Source organism: Orbicella faveolata, unplaced genomic scaffold, assembly GCF_042242905.1.
Source record: "Orbicella faveolata isolate gen_17 unplaced genomic scaffold, um_ofav_v1 contig_47, whole genome shotgun sequence".
Taxonomy (NCBI): Eukaryota; Metazoa; Cnidaria; class Anthozoa; order Scleractinia; family Merulinidae; genus Orbicella; species Orbicella faveolata.
In genome coordinates, this window is record NW_028301577.1 from 4,988,884 (window position 1) to 5,002,073 (window position 13,190).

At 40.2% G+C, this 13,190-nt stretch overlaps 1 protein-coding gene across 5 annotated transcripts in view; it reads left to right on the forward strand.

The window, feature by feature from the left end:
- Nucleotides 1-13,190, forward strand: part of LOC110065660 (putative ATP-dependent RNA helicase DDX60) — a 53,717-nt gene that overhangs the window by 36,933 nt on the left and 3,594 nt on the right. For 3 of the 5 annotated variants that reach the window (XM_089280468.1, XM_089280469.1, XM_089280471.1), the window contains 11 exons: nt 276-461; nt 1,568-1,670; nt 2,749-2,901; nt 4,541-4,645; nt 5,248-5,448; nt 8,966-9,070; nt 9,552-9,696; nt 9,948-10,063; nt 11,289-11,442; nt 11,826-12,100; nt 12,970-13,121. In XM_089280468.1, the coding sequence (XP_089136594.1) occupies nt 276-461; nt 1,568-1,670; nt 2,749-2,901; nt 4,541-4,645; nt 5,248-5,448; nt 8,966-9,070; nt 9,552-9,696; nt 9,948-10,063; nt 11,289-11,442; nt 11,826-12,100; nt 12,970-13,121 (1,695 nt within the window). Of the gene's footprint in view, nt 1-275; nt 462-1,567; nt 1,671-2,748; nt 2,902-4,540; nt 4,646-5,247; nt 5,449-8,965; nt 9,071-9,517; nt 9,697-9,947; nt 10,064-11,288; nt 11,443-11,825; nt 12,101-12,969; nt 13,122-13,190 lie in introns of those variants that run through there. The other 2 variants (XM_089280472.1, XM_089280473.1) reach the window with 2 other exon arrangements.

Below are 13,190 nucleotides of genomic sequence, written 5' to 3' on the forward strand. Positions count from 1 at the left end.
GATGGCCGCTTCTTGGCTCTTTCGAAGTCGTCTGTGAAGAGGATCTAAATAAAGTTTTGAACAACTAGTAGATTTATACTAAAACAATTAGATTATTCGCTATCGATTTCTATGCGTAATAGTTGACTCGGGCTGCACCCTCGTCAACTATTACGCGATAGAAATCTCGAGCTCATAATCTAATTATTAAAAGGATGTAACAAGTCATTACAAAAACAACAAATGTATGGGCCATATATTTTCGGTTTTATGTGGCAGTTTTAATCTCTAAACAGGTCAGCCAACCAACCAGTGGAACTAATTAAGGAAGATTTTTCATCTTTGGGTGAAACATTGCCTCAAGATGCATTGGCCCTGATAGCTCAAGGTGGCCCAAGGACCTTGAAATTGGCAGAGAAGAGGCGAGCAAAGGCTGAAAAGAGGTTGAAGAAATCAAGAGATGAAACAGAGAAAGGGAAAAGGTAATTAAAACACTTAAGCTTATCAGTCTTTAATACAGTGTCTTAGGTAACCAGGCAGAGAATGATTGGCTGAAGTTCAAATTTGAAGTTCAACTCTTCGCTAGAGGAAACTCCAAGGATTGCCGGCGCCAGTTGTGGAAACATAACATACATGCCCTTTTTTTAAGTGTCTGGTCGTTCTAGCGCCAACAGCACTAATTGGGGAAAAGATAAAAAGCAATATTATGAACAATTATTTAAAAAATTGAAACTTCCAAACTTAAAGTTTCATAACTTACAGCATTTTTCTTAAAACTACCTAAAATACAAAATTATTTACAATATATCCCCTATAGAGTAAGGGGTTTCCCACATATCCTTTTTGCGTATCATGGTTCCAAAAGCTGTCAAAGATTTGATGGTCCTTCCCTTTTTAGTTAGTTTCGCCCATAGCGATGGCCCTAAGTACCCGATGGAGTATTTCCCATGATAACGACTAAGCAAAAGTAGAGAAATGGTAATTAGGATACTCAGACGCGTACAAAACTTGGCACAGGCCAGTACTGCATGGCCTTAGCCAGAGATACGGCTTCCATTTGCGAAAATTAAACCAAAAGCCTTTAAACTCCCCATTTTAATTAATTAAGCTTAACAACGTATTCAGTTTCAGGCGAACATGCAAAATATACCCTATTTTAGACCAGTCACCAATGCAGCTCAAAAACTACATAGAGCATATAACGGAGTTGTTGGCTTCCGTCTGTCTCGGAAGAGTGTGGAATGTGCGCCGTGGTTTCAGTCTCTTGTGGAGTTGCAGCACCTAAAAGGTAGACCCTGTTGCAGCGGTTCCTGCAGAAAAGTCCGCGCCCGACTATGCGGGTGCTGGCTGTGCTGCCGTCTTCCGTCTGCACTCTCCTCTTTTCCCCCACTGCTTCTCTTTCTTCCTCTGGCTCCACAGCACGCCTGGCTAGGCAATTTGTCTCCAGCTGCTGTGGTCTACAGCAACGGTTCCCAGCTTGTCGGGTTGATTTCGTAAGCCTTAACGTCCCGCTTACAGACGTATAAAGAAGTACAATCTATATATAGGTTATTCACCTGTTTATGTGGCAGGTTTTATCACTCAACAGGTTGAACAACCAACACGAAGAGGAAGACGAGGAAGATTTTTCAGCTTTAGATGAACCTTTGCCAGAATGTACATTGGCTTTTACACACAGAATTGGAAACCAGGTAGACGAAGTAATCAAGGCTGCCTGTTATCTCTTTCATAATTGTTCCCAAAACTGTCGTATAAACTATCATTGTTTGATAGCCATCTTAAGGCACCTCACATAGGAGCTAGCCAGCTAGCCGTCAGAAGTGTTTTACAACCTTTAGATCAGGAAATTTCGATGAATTAAACTATTGCATGAAATGGCCCTGGCAACCTACAGCTAATAGGGACTTTAAGATACGGTACGGTAATAGTGAAGATCACTTCCGGTGACGTCATGACGCGCGTTCCAGTACGGCTTTCCCGCCGTAGCCTTGCTTTCTATTACGGGAAAGTGACTCGTTTCACGTACTCTTCACTACGTGAGTATAAGCCTGATGTTTTACTTCTCATTTTAACGCTTTTTCACTGTTTAAACAACCTTGTTCGAAGATAAATTGGAGAATCATAAAAATCCGTCCGAAAATAATTGTTTCTTTGTCATTTCTGCAGCAAATTTGAACCATTCAAACATCTATCGTGAGCGACAGTCATATTTGTACGGGCCGAACAGTCGCAGATAAGAGAACTCCGCATGTATTGAGCTGAGCTATAATTGTTTATTGCTGTTCAAAATGTATTTCATTAGGATCAAAAGTTTTGCATTTTCTGGCTGATCACGTCTTACGAACACCCTGCCTGTGCTGAAATCGAGCTTTTTGTCAGTGTTTTTTTCTTTTGTGCTTGAAATTAAGGCTAAGAGGCAAATCTGTAAAGTTCGGGGAGATGTAAAACGGATACAGGAGAAAGAAATCTTCATCATTAATCAAGCCTATGTCATATGAAAGTAGAATAAAGTCCCTGGTTTTCGTGAGCGAAGCTATTTTTGTAAGGACACGTAAAGGCTACACACCCCGTTGCCGTACAGCGAAATCTTAATCCGTTTGAGTTTTGCGAAGAACACGGCTTTGTCAGCCTAGTCCCTCACAGCTGAAGTAGCCGTAGTAGTAGCTCGCCGTAGGGTATCTTAAAGTCCCTAGTATCTTACAGTTTACGGCCTACAGCGTGAATGAGTTATAAACAATGTCATCTTGAAATTTTTCCTTTATTTTCTAGGACTTAGAAAAGATTATGGACCGCATACGGTTTATCAAGAGTAAAGACATATTCAAGCGTTCCTTGAAACGAGGAATCTGCTATCATCACGCTGGACTTAACAACAAAAGACGCAGCTGTGTGGAAATCTTGTTTAGGGAGAGATATCTTCAGGTAAGATTTCAACAATGGAACAGAAGCCTTTAGCTTGGTGGCCTGTCGAGCACTTAAACTTAAATTGGTTTTATCAAAATGGAAATGATCAAATAATCATAAATTGATGGCTAAATGTAAAGTTTCATTGCAGTTGGAATTTATGTAATAACCCAAGTTATTCTCGCAGTTTGATTGGTTCTTGCCCATGACCTATTAGAGGAGAGACGCACGATTGACGTCATCATTTCAAAGTTTTTCCCTCTGTGTTTAAAATAGCGGAAAGTTTTGAGAATTTAGATACTATTTTACGTGACTGGGGAAAGATAAGGTGCAAAAAGTCTTGTCGAGGCATTGAACAGGTACGAGAGTCTGGAAGAAGAAACAAAAAGCCGTTTCTTTTCTAGAAAATGACTCGAAACAAATACTCGAGCAGTCTCAGTCGGCAGTCGAGCGAGACTAAACCAAACACAAAATTGATCTTGAAATTACTTTATGGTAAGAAACCATTGCTTTGTCTCGAACTTAACAAAACCAATGAGCAAACTGTTTATGTCATTAATTTATTTTAAAAATTCAACTTTTCTTAGTCTCAAAATGATTGTTGACACAGTTTGATTCCAAGAATTAAACATCAAAACATCATCAGTTTGAATAAACACATAAGCTTAAGTACAGTTTAATCTTGTTTTCCGACGCGAATGTTCCAGTCCGTTTCAGGGCACAGTAGCGAGAAAAGAAGAGCTTACTAAAGCTCACGGTCAACTGTATCCCAGCTATAAGGTGTCTCCGACACTACATCAAACTGATTTGAGAATCACCAACTGGCACAGAGGACACAAATTTCCACCGTCACTAATGCTCCTTTCATCCAATACTCAAATCGAACGGTCTCCAGTGTTGACCGTAACCGCAAGTTTTTCTAGCGTATTTTTTCAACTCCTGCAATATTCAAGACAAATTAACTCCCAAGATTTTTGGCTCACAGGGCTGCTCTGACGCCAAAAACTGACTTGACTTTTCAGCATTTTCTTTAAGATTTGTAGATTTCGCAGTTTAATTCTACTTTCGTTGTAAGTTTTCAATCCACGAGAAGCAATTTTCTTCTTAAGTTTGACAGTTGCGTGATATTCCTGGACCAATCACAATTCTTTGCGACGCATAGCAACCAATGAGATTGCTTCATTTTGTATAGTCAATAGATTACGTCAAATGGCTTTTTTTCGTGTTCGCCAAAGTGGGCAAATGACGGTTTCAGAGTTAGGTTGAAAGATTTTAAAATAAAAAAGCTTTTTCTGTTTCTTTAGTATGTAAAACAAATAGATTCCGTGTTGCCGTGCGTCTGTTCAGTAATAGATCACAGATGACGTCAAAATGTGGTAACAACAAATAAGTGGCACACGAGGCGATAGCCGAGTGTGTCACTGATGTTCTTACCACATTTTATATAAGAACTGAGATTGGTAGCTTAGTGAAGGAAAGTTGCAGGACGGTTAATTTTTTTTTTATGGAAACAAATTAAAACTATTATAACAGATAAAAGTGTTAAATGCCATCTCTGTATACCGCCACGTAAATACCTCCCCAGTCTCTCCAGGTACAGGGTTGCCTTGTAATTGGTTCCAGATCAAAATTATTACAGGTTTTATTGATTCTTTAGGTGGTCGCAGCAACGGGAACTTTGGCCCTTGGCATTCACATGCCTTGCAAGACAGTCGTGTTCGCTGGAGACTCACCTTTCTTAAACTCTCTGATGTATAGACAGGTTAGTTGACTTCCTTATTGTGGAACCACTGCACAAGAAAGAGTGGTGTTTGGTTTATGGGTTTCTCTCAGGTTTTAACAAATTACTTTTATCAATACACAGTGCCTGGTTTTGTTGGTTTTGTAGATAAATAATATCTGAGCCTCTTTCCTGAGCATAATATTTAGCCCGGCAAAGATTAATTATGAGTCATAAGGAAAAGGGCCTGGCATTTATTTTAGACAATACGTGCAAACAAAATCCCATTACTTCTTTCCACTGAAAACTTTCGAGAGAATAAAAAGTGTAAAACTGAGCACTTTCTTGAAAACAGCTATTTAAAGACATACCATGTGCCTCTATTGTATGTTAAGGTCGCAAAGTACAAAAATTATTCAGGCAATTTACCACGGGAAATTGCGTGACGCAAAATTTTGATAGAATGTGAAAAAAGATCCCTAAGTTTTGTACATTACTTCCCCCTTGTGTGCAGTATTAGAGTTCACTGATGCATTTATCTTGCTGTGGAGGGTAAAAATAACTCGCGATTCTGAAATCAATTTCTGCATTTGACGTCCACCAAGATAATCGTCTCTTGCGTCCATTTATTTTGTTGCTTTCAGATGTCTGGCAGAGCGGGTCGTAGAGGCTTTGACCCGGTGGGAAATGTTTTGTTTTTTGGAGTTCCTTACCGCAAGGTTCAACGACTCATAACAGCTAACATTCCAAAGCTGGTTGGGAACTTCCCCATAAATGTATCGTTGGTCCTGCGCCTGCTCTTGATGACGACAAAGGGAGACGACAAGAACGATGCGCTGACTAAGGTATCAGTAGGAAATAGAACTTGATCATACGTTGAGAACTCCTTTGACCGAGCTGCATTCTAGAACGCGATTCGAGTGAAGAGTGCAGAGTGCAGAGTGCAGAGTGCAGAGTGCAGAGTGCAGAGTGCAGAGTGCGGAGTGCGGAGTGCGGAGTGCGGAGTGCGGAGTGCGGAGTGCGGAGTGCGGAGTGCGGAGTGCGGAGTGCGGAGTGCGGAGTGCGGAGTGCGGAGTGCGGAGTGCGGAGTGCGGAGTGCGGAGTGCGGAGTGCGGAGCGCCGAGCGCCGAGCGCCGAGCGCCGAGCGCCGAGCGCCGAGCGCCGAGCGCCGAGCGCCGAGCGCCGAGCGCCGAGCGCCGAGTGCAGAGTGAAAAGAGAAGAGAAGAAACTAAATTGCAAAGACCACGTCATTAAGTTAGAGCGACAGGCTAAAGATTATCGCACGCGTTCGTTAAGTGCATAGTCAATTAAATATAGGTCGTTTTAGCCTTAGATGGGCTCGACACTAGCTCACATTTCGAATAGCGTAGACGGTATTTTCGAGTTATAGGGACTTGAAACTTAATTGCAAAGACCTTGTCCTTAAAGTGCCCTTGAAGTAAAAAATAGTTTCTGCTTATTTGAAAGGCTTTTCAAAGTAAAGAAGAATGGCGTTTCCCTTTTTGGAATATCTTTCTTCGTTTTAGAGATGTTTATGTTTTTGTATCATGCAAATGAGGAAAGTGATGATGTCATAGGTGGTTCCAATAAAGCAGTACAACACTTAATGAAGAATATCTCTAGAAATATTAAAGCAGTGTTCTTTAAACTTGGCACCAGAAATGTACATCACAAAAGAACGAAAATGACACTCGTCGTGCCGTTGCCATGACAACAGTTATGCCACTGGTCCTTTTTTAATAAAGACTAAAATTCACAGATTTGATCTTAAACAAAGATTATCCACTCCCAACAATCTAATGGGGAGAGTTAAGACAGTATGGAAACCATGCGTGTTCCGAGCAAGACCCTGTGTCCCACTTTAAAAGGTTGCAAAAGGGGATATTTGGTTTTTCACTGAAAGAGACTGAAACCAAGAATGTTGCCATGGGAACAACAAAGTAGGTGTCATTCTGTATCTTTTGTGATGTGCATTTCTGGTGCCAAATTTGAAGAACACTGCTCCAATATTTCTGGAGATATTTTTGATTCAGTATTTTACTGTTTAAGTGGAACTATTAATGACGTCATCACTTTCCTCATTTGCATAACACAAAAACGTGAATATCTCTAAATGACAAAAAATATTCCAAAAAAGAAAATGCCATTCTTCTTTACTTTGAAAAGCCTTTCAAATAACCAGCAATTATTTTTTTACTTCATAAGCACTTTAAGTTAAATCGACAGGCTCAAGGATATCGCGCGCGCTGGTTATGTGTATAGTCAATAAAGTATTGGTCGTTTTGGACTCGGAGGGACTGACACTAACGGACAATGAGCTGCGCAGACTCACATAGGCTTGATTCCGAATAGCGTAGATGATGTTTTCGAGTTTAAGGGACTTTAAAAACACTTTTAAAAAGTCCAGAGAAGCACTTGGGTCGGCAATGTTCATTCGTGTTCAATTGGTTGCGTCACAGCAGGCCTGAAATAACCTCACGCTTTCTGGGACCCCTGATTACGTCCTCCAAATGAATGAGCTGATGTAGATAAGCTCAGCATTATTCCAAAATGCAAACAAAGAAAATCAGGAGATTTCTGCTCTTTAATTCAGGTTTTAAGACTGAGACTCACCCAGAAAAAAGAGGGCGTGGTGAGGGGAGTTTGGTGTTACAAAGTGTGTGAAGTGTGTCTTCCGGGTATCACCTATTTGTTTAAGTTGTTGAATGACCTGCTAACGAACTCAGTGGAAATATGATTTACCTTAAGGTTTTATAAGACTTGAAATTGCGTTGCATTACAATACAATGCCTAGCTTAACTATGCATTACGTACATACTCTACTCATGTTTATTACGCTACGAACATTATATAACGAATTTTGTTTTGATTGTTTTACAACTGAAGATTGAAAAGATGCTTTGCTATCTACAAGTATTAAGTCGGAACAAATCATTCATTGTGTCCAGTCTGGTACAATTATCAATAGTGAAATATGTTCTAAACATGTGTACCGCCGTAAATCAGACGCCAAGAATATCACAAGCAGGAATGTTGCGTAATACAAACGTATAACCGGCATATTTTCGTTGAGAAAGACTCACCATACCTTAAGTGAAAGAAAAATGTCTGTCATGCATTTTTCCATTACTATATCCGCGATCGAAGCTGAAGTTGGCCTGGACCCATAGCCCCTTGTGGGACATAGGTGTGGTCAGTTTTACCTCAATGGAATACAGCTTCGCATCTGTAAGCGCGTCTTTTGGAGGGGTTGCTAAGAAGTGGAATGCCACAGGGCAATTATTTACTTTTTAAACTATTAAAATGACGCATTATTACCATCATTCAGAGGCGGAAATGCAGTGAGTCTTAAACCCATTTTTCACGTCAAACCCTTGACTCGGTAACGTTGTTGAACATATCATTTCCCAGCTCTCGTCTTCCTTCTAAGGGACAAACTTCAATTTTTGGTCACTTACATTTATTGCTGCGATACTAATGCTTATATTGATTGATTTGAAGTTTGTATCTCTCAAGACATCCTACCAAAGTCATCTGTTTTTGGCCTTCTAGCAAACCAGGAACTTTGGCAACTAGGCGACCGATTTTGAGACATTAGTAACGTTAAATTGTCACTAATAATCAGTTTTGAAATATCCAGCTTACTTCCCGTTTCATTAGTTAGATTAACAAAGGACTGCGTTAACGTTTGGCGAAATATTGTGAAGTTTGATTGATTCAAGTTGGTACAGTCGTCTTTTCAAAGTCACGATGTAAAAAACCGGCTTTTTCCGATTCGTGATATATTTTAGGTGCCATGAAAAGTACGGGCTAACGGCAGATTTTCAGTTTCTGGAACGCAATATCTCCAGTTCTGAAAGGCTCTGGTAATCTTGAGAATCATGTGGCGTATAAGTAGTAAGACAATAGCTACAAGCTTTTAAAAACGCCGTTACCACGACGTAGGGCACTTTCTTAGCCTCTTATTTCCATTTAAATGGCTCAATCTGGCCAGGTTTAATCTGCATTCTGTATTTTGCATGAATGCTGTCCTTTTGAGGAAGTTTTCGCAGCTTGAGCTCTATGGTTTGCACGTTAAGTTGGCACACGTATTGCAAAAAGAGAAAGTTATTACTAAAGCTCCCTGCTTTTCCACTGGAGAGAGAGAGAAGAGAGAAGAGTGAAGAGCGAAGATCAAAGAGCGAAAAGCGATCAAGAGCGAAAAGCAAAGGGTAACCGTCAATGAATTAGAATCAATATATAGCTCTTTAAGGCGAATCTGAACACACTTACACGGAATGCGCATGAGTTCATTAATCGTAGAAATGTGGGAGAACAGGACTCTTATTACAATAATTACTGTGTTGTTACTTTCTTTTCAAGGCTCTAACTCTGCTGTCTCATCCGTTCATCTGCCGCAAGCACCCGGAAATGGAAAGTCAGATCAAGAAACATTTTCTCTTTAGCGTCGAACTTCTTGTTAGATTGGTGAGTGAAATCCTTTACCATTTGAGATCGGAACTGTCTGCTACCTGCAAAACAAGTACCTTTACACTACCTTAATGCATAATGTTGATCCACGCGGTTTTTACGTTGCCCGCAATACATTTATTCTGAGTTAAATCATTCTAATTATTAGGCGTTCTAACGATGTTTAATTTCCTTTGGGTTACCTTTTATGCTGATGATTTAACTACAGTGTATTATCGTATATCGTTCTCTTGTAGGTTCCCTATTCCTTTTTAGATGCATTACGATGCCTTTTCAGATGTATTATTTTTAGCTAATTTATTTTTTTTGTAACGGAAATCATACTCCTAACTCAACAATAAGCATGTGGCTCATTCATAACAGGTAGCACAAGAAATTGCCATAATTTAATTTACAGTACTAATAACAAATGTCTGCCAATTCCCATATTTTGCAACATGGCAGTAGCAAGCTGCTGTCGTTATTTTTTCCTGTGTAGAGTCTTATAAACAATGAAACTGGCGCTCCTCAAGAGATGGCCGGACTCGCCACTCATCTTCATTATCACGAACCTTCCAACTACGTCTTGGTCAGTTTTCTGCAACGCGGGCTCTTTCATGATCTTTGTCAACCAGGATTAAAAGGTAAGGACAGCTTCAATGCGATCTACCATGCATATTCTCCGTTTTGACTCACAAATTATGGGGAGAATTAATGGGGAGGGGGATATCCCCTACCGTCTCTAATCCCCTCTCGCCATTTCCTTAACTTTTGGCAGTCTTTAGCGTGTTTCCGTTTCTTCATTCTCTCAAATCAGACTTCAAAACGATTGCTATGATATCGTGCGACTTTCAAATATATTTATTGTGTTATATTTTCCTTTTCTCTGTTACAGGCAAATTTTCGAAAGACGTCATGAGGAAAATGGTTCTTGTTCTGAGCCACTTGTTTGGTCGAAGATTCCTTCACGCTTCTTTCAAGCGAAGAATCCGCTCGTGCCCGACGTCAAAAGTAAGAGTTCCTTCATAAGCTATTTTTTCTTTGCTTCTCTTTTTCTGCTTTTTGTAGCAGATCGGCGCGTCTCTAACAGGCCATGCACTAGGTTTAGAGTTTAGTTATATAAACCATTCACAAACATGTCAAAGTCATTTTCAAGCGAATGAGAGCATCGAATCAACCAGTTGAGCCCTGGCCTGGCCAAACGGACTGGCAAGTAGTCGCAAGAAACCGCAAGTTTAGCTTGCATAGAGACTTGCATTGGGTCCCGGGGGGTACTCCCAGAAAAGTTGGGTAGGGATGTGCGGCTCACTTCTCAAAACCCTTACCCTATTTATGACCAAAATCTGCAATTTTGCTATCCTATTTATGACCTGGCCAAAACTTCGATACCCTATTTATGACCTTTGTAGCTGGCACAGTTGCCCTAAACATCAGTTATGAAGGGCTTTTGTTGACCGTCTTATTGATGATGATGAAAAAGTAGCTTCTTCTAAGAAACATACCCAATTCAAGACTAGAGTCCTAAAACCATACCCAATTTGAGACCAAAATTGCCAAAATTGATACCCTATTTATGACCAAAACGACTGGAAAACCCTACCCTTTGGGGCCGCACATACCTATATAGTTCATATAAGGGATTACTCCCCTCCCCCCGGGCATTGGGTGCCCAAACGGACTCACAAGTTTCCACGCGAGTACAAGCAAGTTGCAAAAAATAAAAAAAATAAAAAAATAACGAACGATCATTTTAAGGCCACGGGCTTAAGCACTCAATTCTAGAATCTTTTAATGGAGGAAAAAGATTAACGTCTTAAAAAAGAAATCTGTTGGGATGCAAGTATATTGTTGACCCATTTCAAAGATTCGAGAAGTATGAAATACGCCACGCGAAACAATGAATATGTTACTCTTAGATTTAATACAGTAACAAATGGGAAGTACACTATCAGATATCCAGGGCCTAAGTTATGGAATCTTATACCAAGGAACAATAGAAGTTCACCGACATTGTGAGCTTTTAAGAAAAACACTCGCAAACTTAACGTAGTGATGGTTTTATTAGTGCTATTTTAGTCTGATACTTAAGAGTAATACTTACTTTCTTACTGAAACAAAAATAATTCACGGCGTTGTAGCTTCTTTGTTCCACCTCTGATCGATGTCTTACCCTCGCATCTCACTAACAATTATGATTGCGTAAATGTAGCATACATGGTTTTATTTTCCCTTTAAGGTAATTTTGGAAGATCTTCCTGATGAATTTGCCGAAGCACTTCAAGCTTATAACCGTCAGGTTACGGATGTCTTCCGCCAGTACCTCCAAACTGTGGCCGCAGAACTTAAAGAGGAACGGGGAGAGGAAAATAAACTCCCTTTATCAGGCATAGGTAAGAAGGATACGCTGTCAGCTATTCATATACCAGTTATATGAACGCTTTAGACTGGGTTCCAGGGATTATCCCACGAGTCACTTGTATTTTCTCTTCAGAAAATACATAATCCAAAGATAATCAATGCAACGCACGATGGGAACGTTGGGTGTAATACCGGTCGAGTAAACAATGGCTTTCTCCTGCGTTCTGATTGGCTGTATTTTCCATGGCATTTTATAAAATGACTGAGCTACTGCGCGCGCGCTCATGCATTACAATTGGTCGATACGTGTGCTTAAATGATTGTATGTAAACACGGTTTACAGTGATCGTTGAGAACGCTACACATGACGCTTTACATTATGTGCTACATTAGCTAACTCTGATTTCCGTTGCAGAATTTCCAGATCAGGCAAGCTTTACCGACCTTGTCGAAAACGAAACCATCAAAAGCCTTGCACGTTCTTCCATTGTTTACTCTGCTTGTTCGTCATTCACTGCACTATCAGGGAATTCAGACTTACATTTTCATTCCACTGGCCAAAAAGCAGCTGTTCACTTGGAAAAGAAAGCAAGCAGCGTTGGTGGAGGAAGTGAAGAAAGTGAACACAAATCTGAGAGTGACGAAGAAGATGAGAAAGAGCATCGTGAGCCAATTGAACACTTGTTGAAGGTAAAACAAGTGGCAGTCATTTCTTTTTATATCGTGGCTATTTCTGTCCATCTGGTTGGCCGATTTTGCACGCGAATCATATATTACGGGGATTATTATATGGCTAGGGCTTGCCTGAGCTACCACACCCGTGCTGTGATATGGCTAATGATAGGGCCGGATTTTCTCGTTATGTTTATAGAGCGTATTCACTCACGTGTCCAGTAGCCATGCAAATTTATTGGAACGAAAGAAAGTGTTTACATAAGAAACGAGTTGAACTGCCACAGGATTGGTTTGGAACACCAACATGGCCGCCGTTTCATTGTTTTTGAACACCAATAGGGCTGCCATGACGTCATGTGCATACGTTCCATGACCATGGGCATTTGTATCAGCGATGCCTGGCTAAAACCGAAGGGGAAAATGTTAAGGCCAACCTATAAACTCCAATCACTAGCTGGAGATGGTACTGCACGATCTATTATCGCATTTTGTTTCGCTCTGTCCGTATCGGATCGATTGACCTCGGATGATTTTCTCCCCGAACAGCTCTCGCGCTAACTGAATGCAACGCTATTCACATGTTTCTGCACTAAACATTCGTTAATTATCTCTATGATGTTTTACACGCTCTAAACATGTCGTAATAGGAAAGGCCCTGTGACCGTTACTGCTATACTTAAATTAACATTTACCTTGTTAACAACAGACATGACTGGCGATAAGACTTGGAAAATAGAAAGACTATTTTTACGCATAACCTTAGAGTATTAAAATCGTAATGTTTAAATACAACACATCTTGGGTTCAGTGGGAAAAAATTAATGAAATATAGTTTCAAATATGGTCGTAAGAGACAAAAAAATGGCCGTTATTTTCATTTTCAGATTATTCGTCAAGATGTCTACACAGATATGAACGTCGTTCCCATTCTTCCTCTGAAGAAATACAACTCGACCGGACGTGTTCAACATTTGAATGCTTATGCACTGGATTTCTTCAAACACGGATCCCAGAAAGTTATCGAGAAGGAGAATGGGTTAGTTATTAACACAATTATTTACGGCATTGAATTTCTTCAAGAGAGTGTGAAGGTCATTTTCAGCTA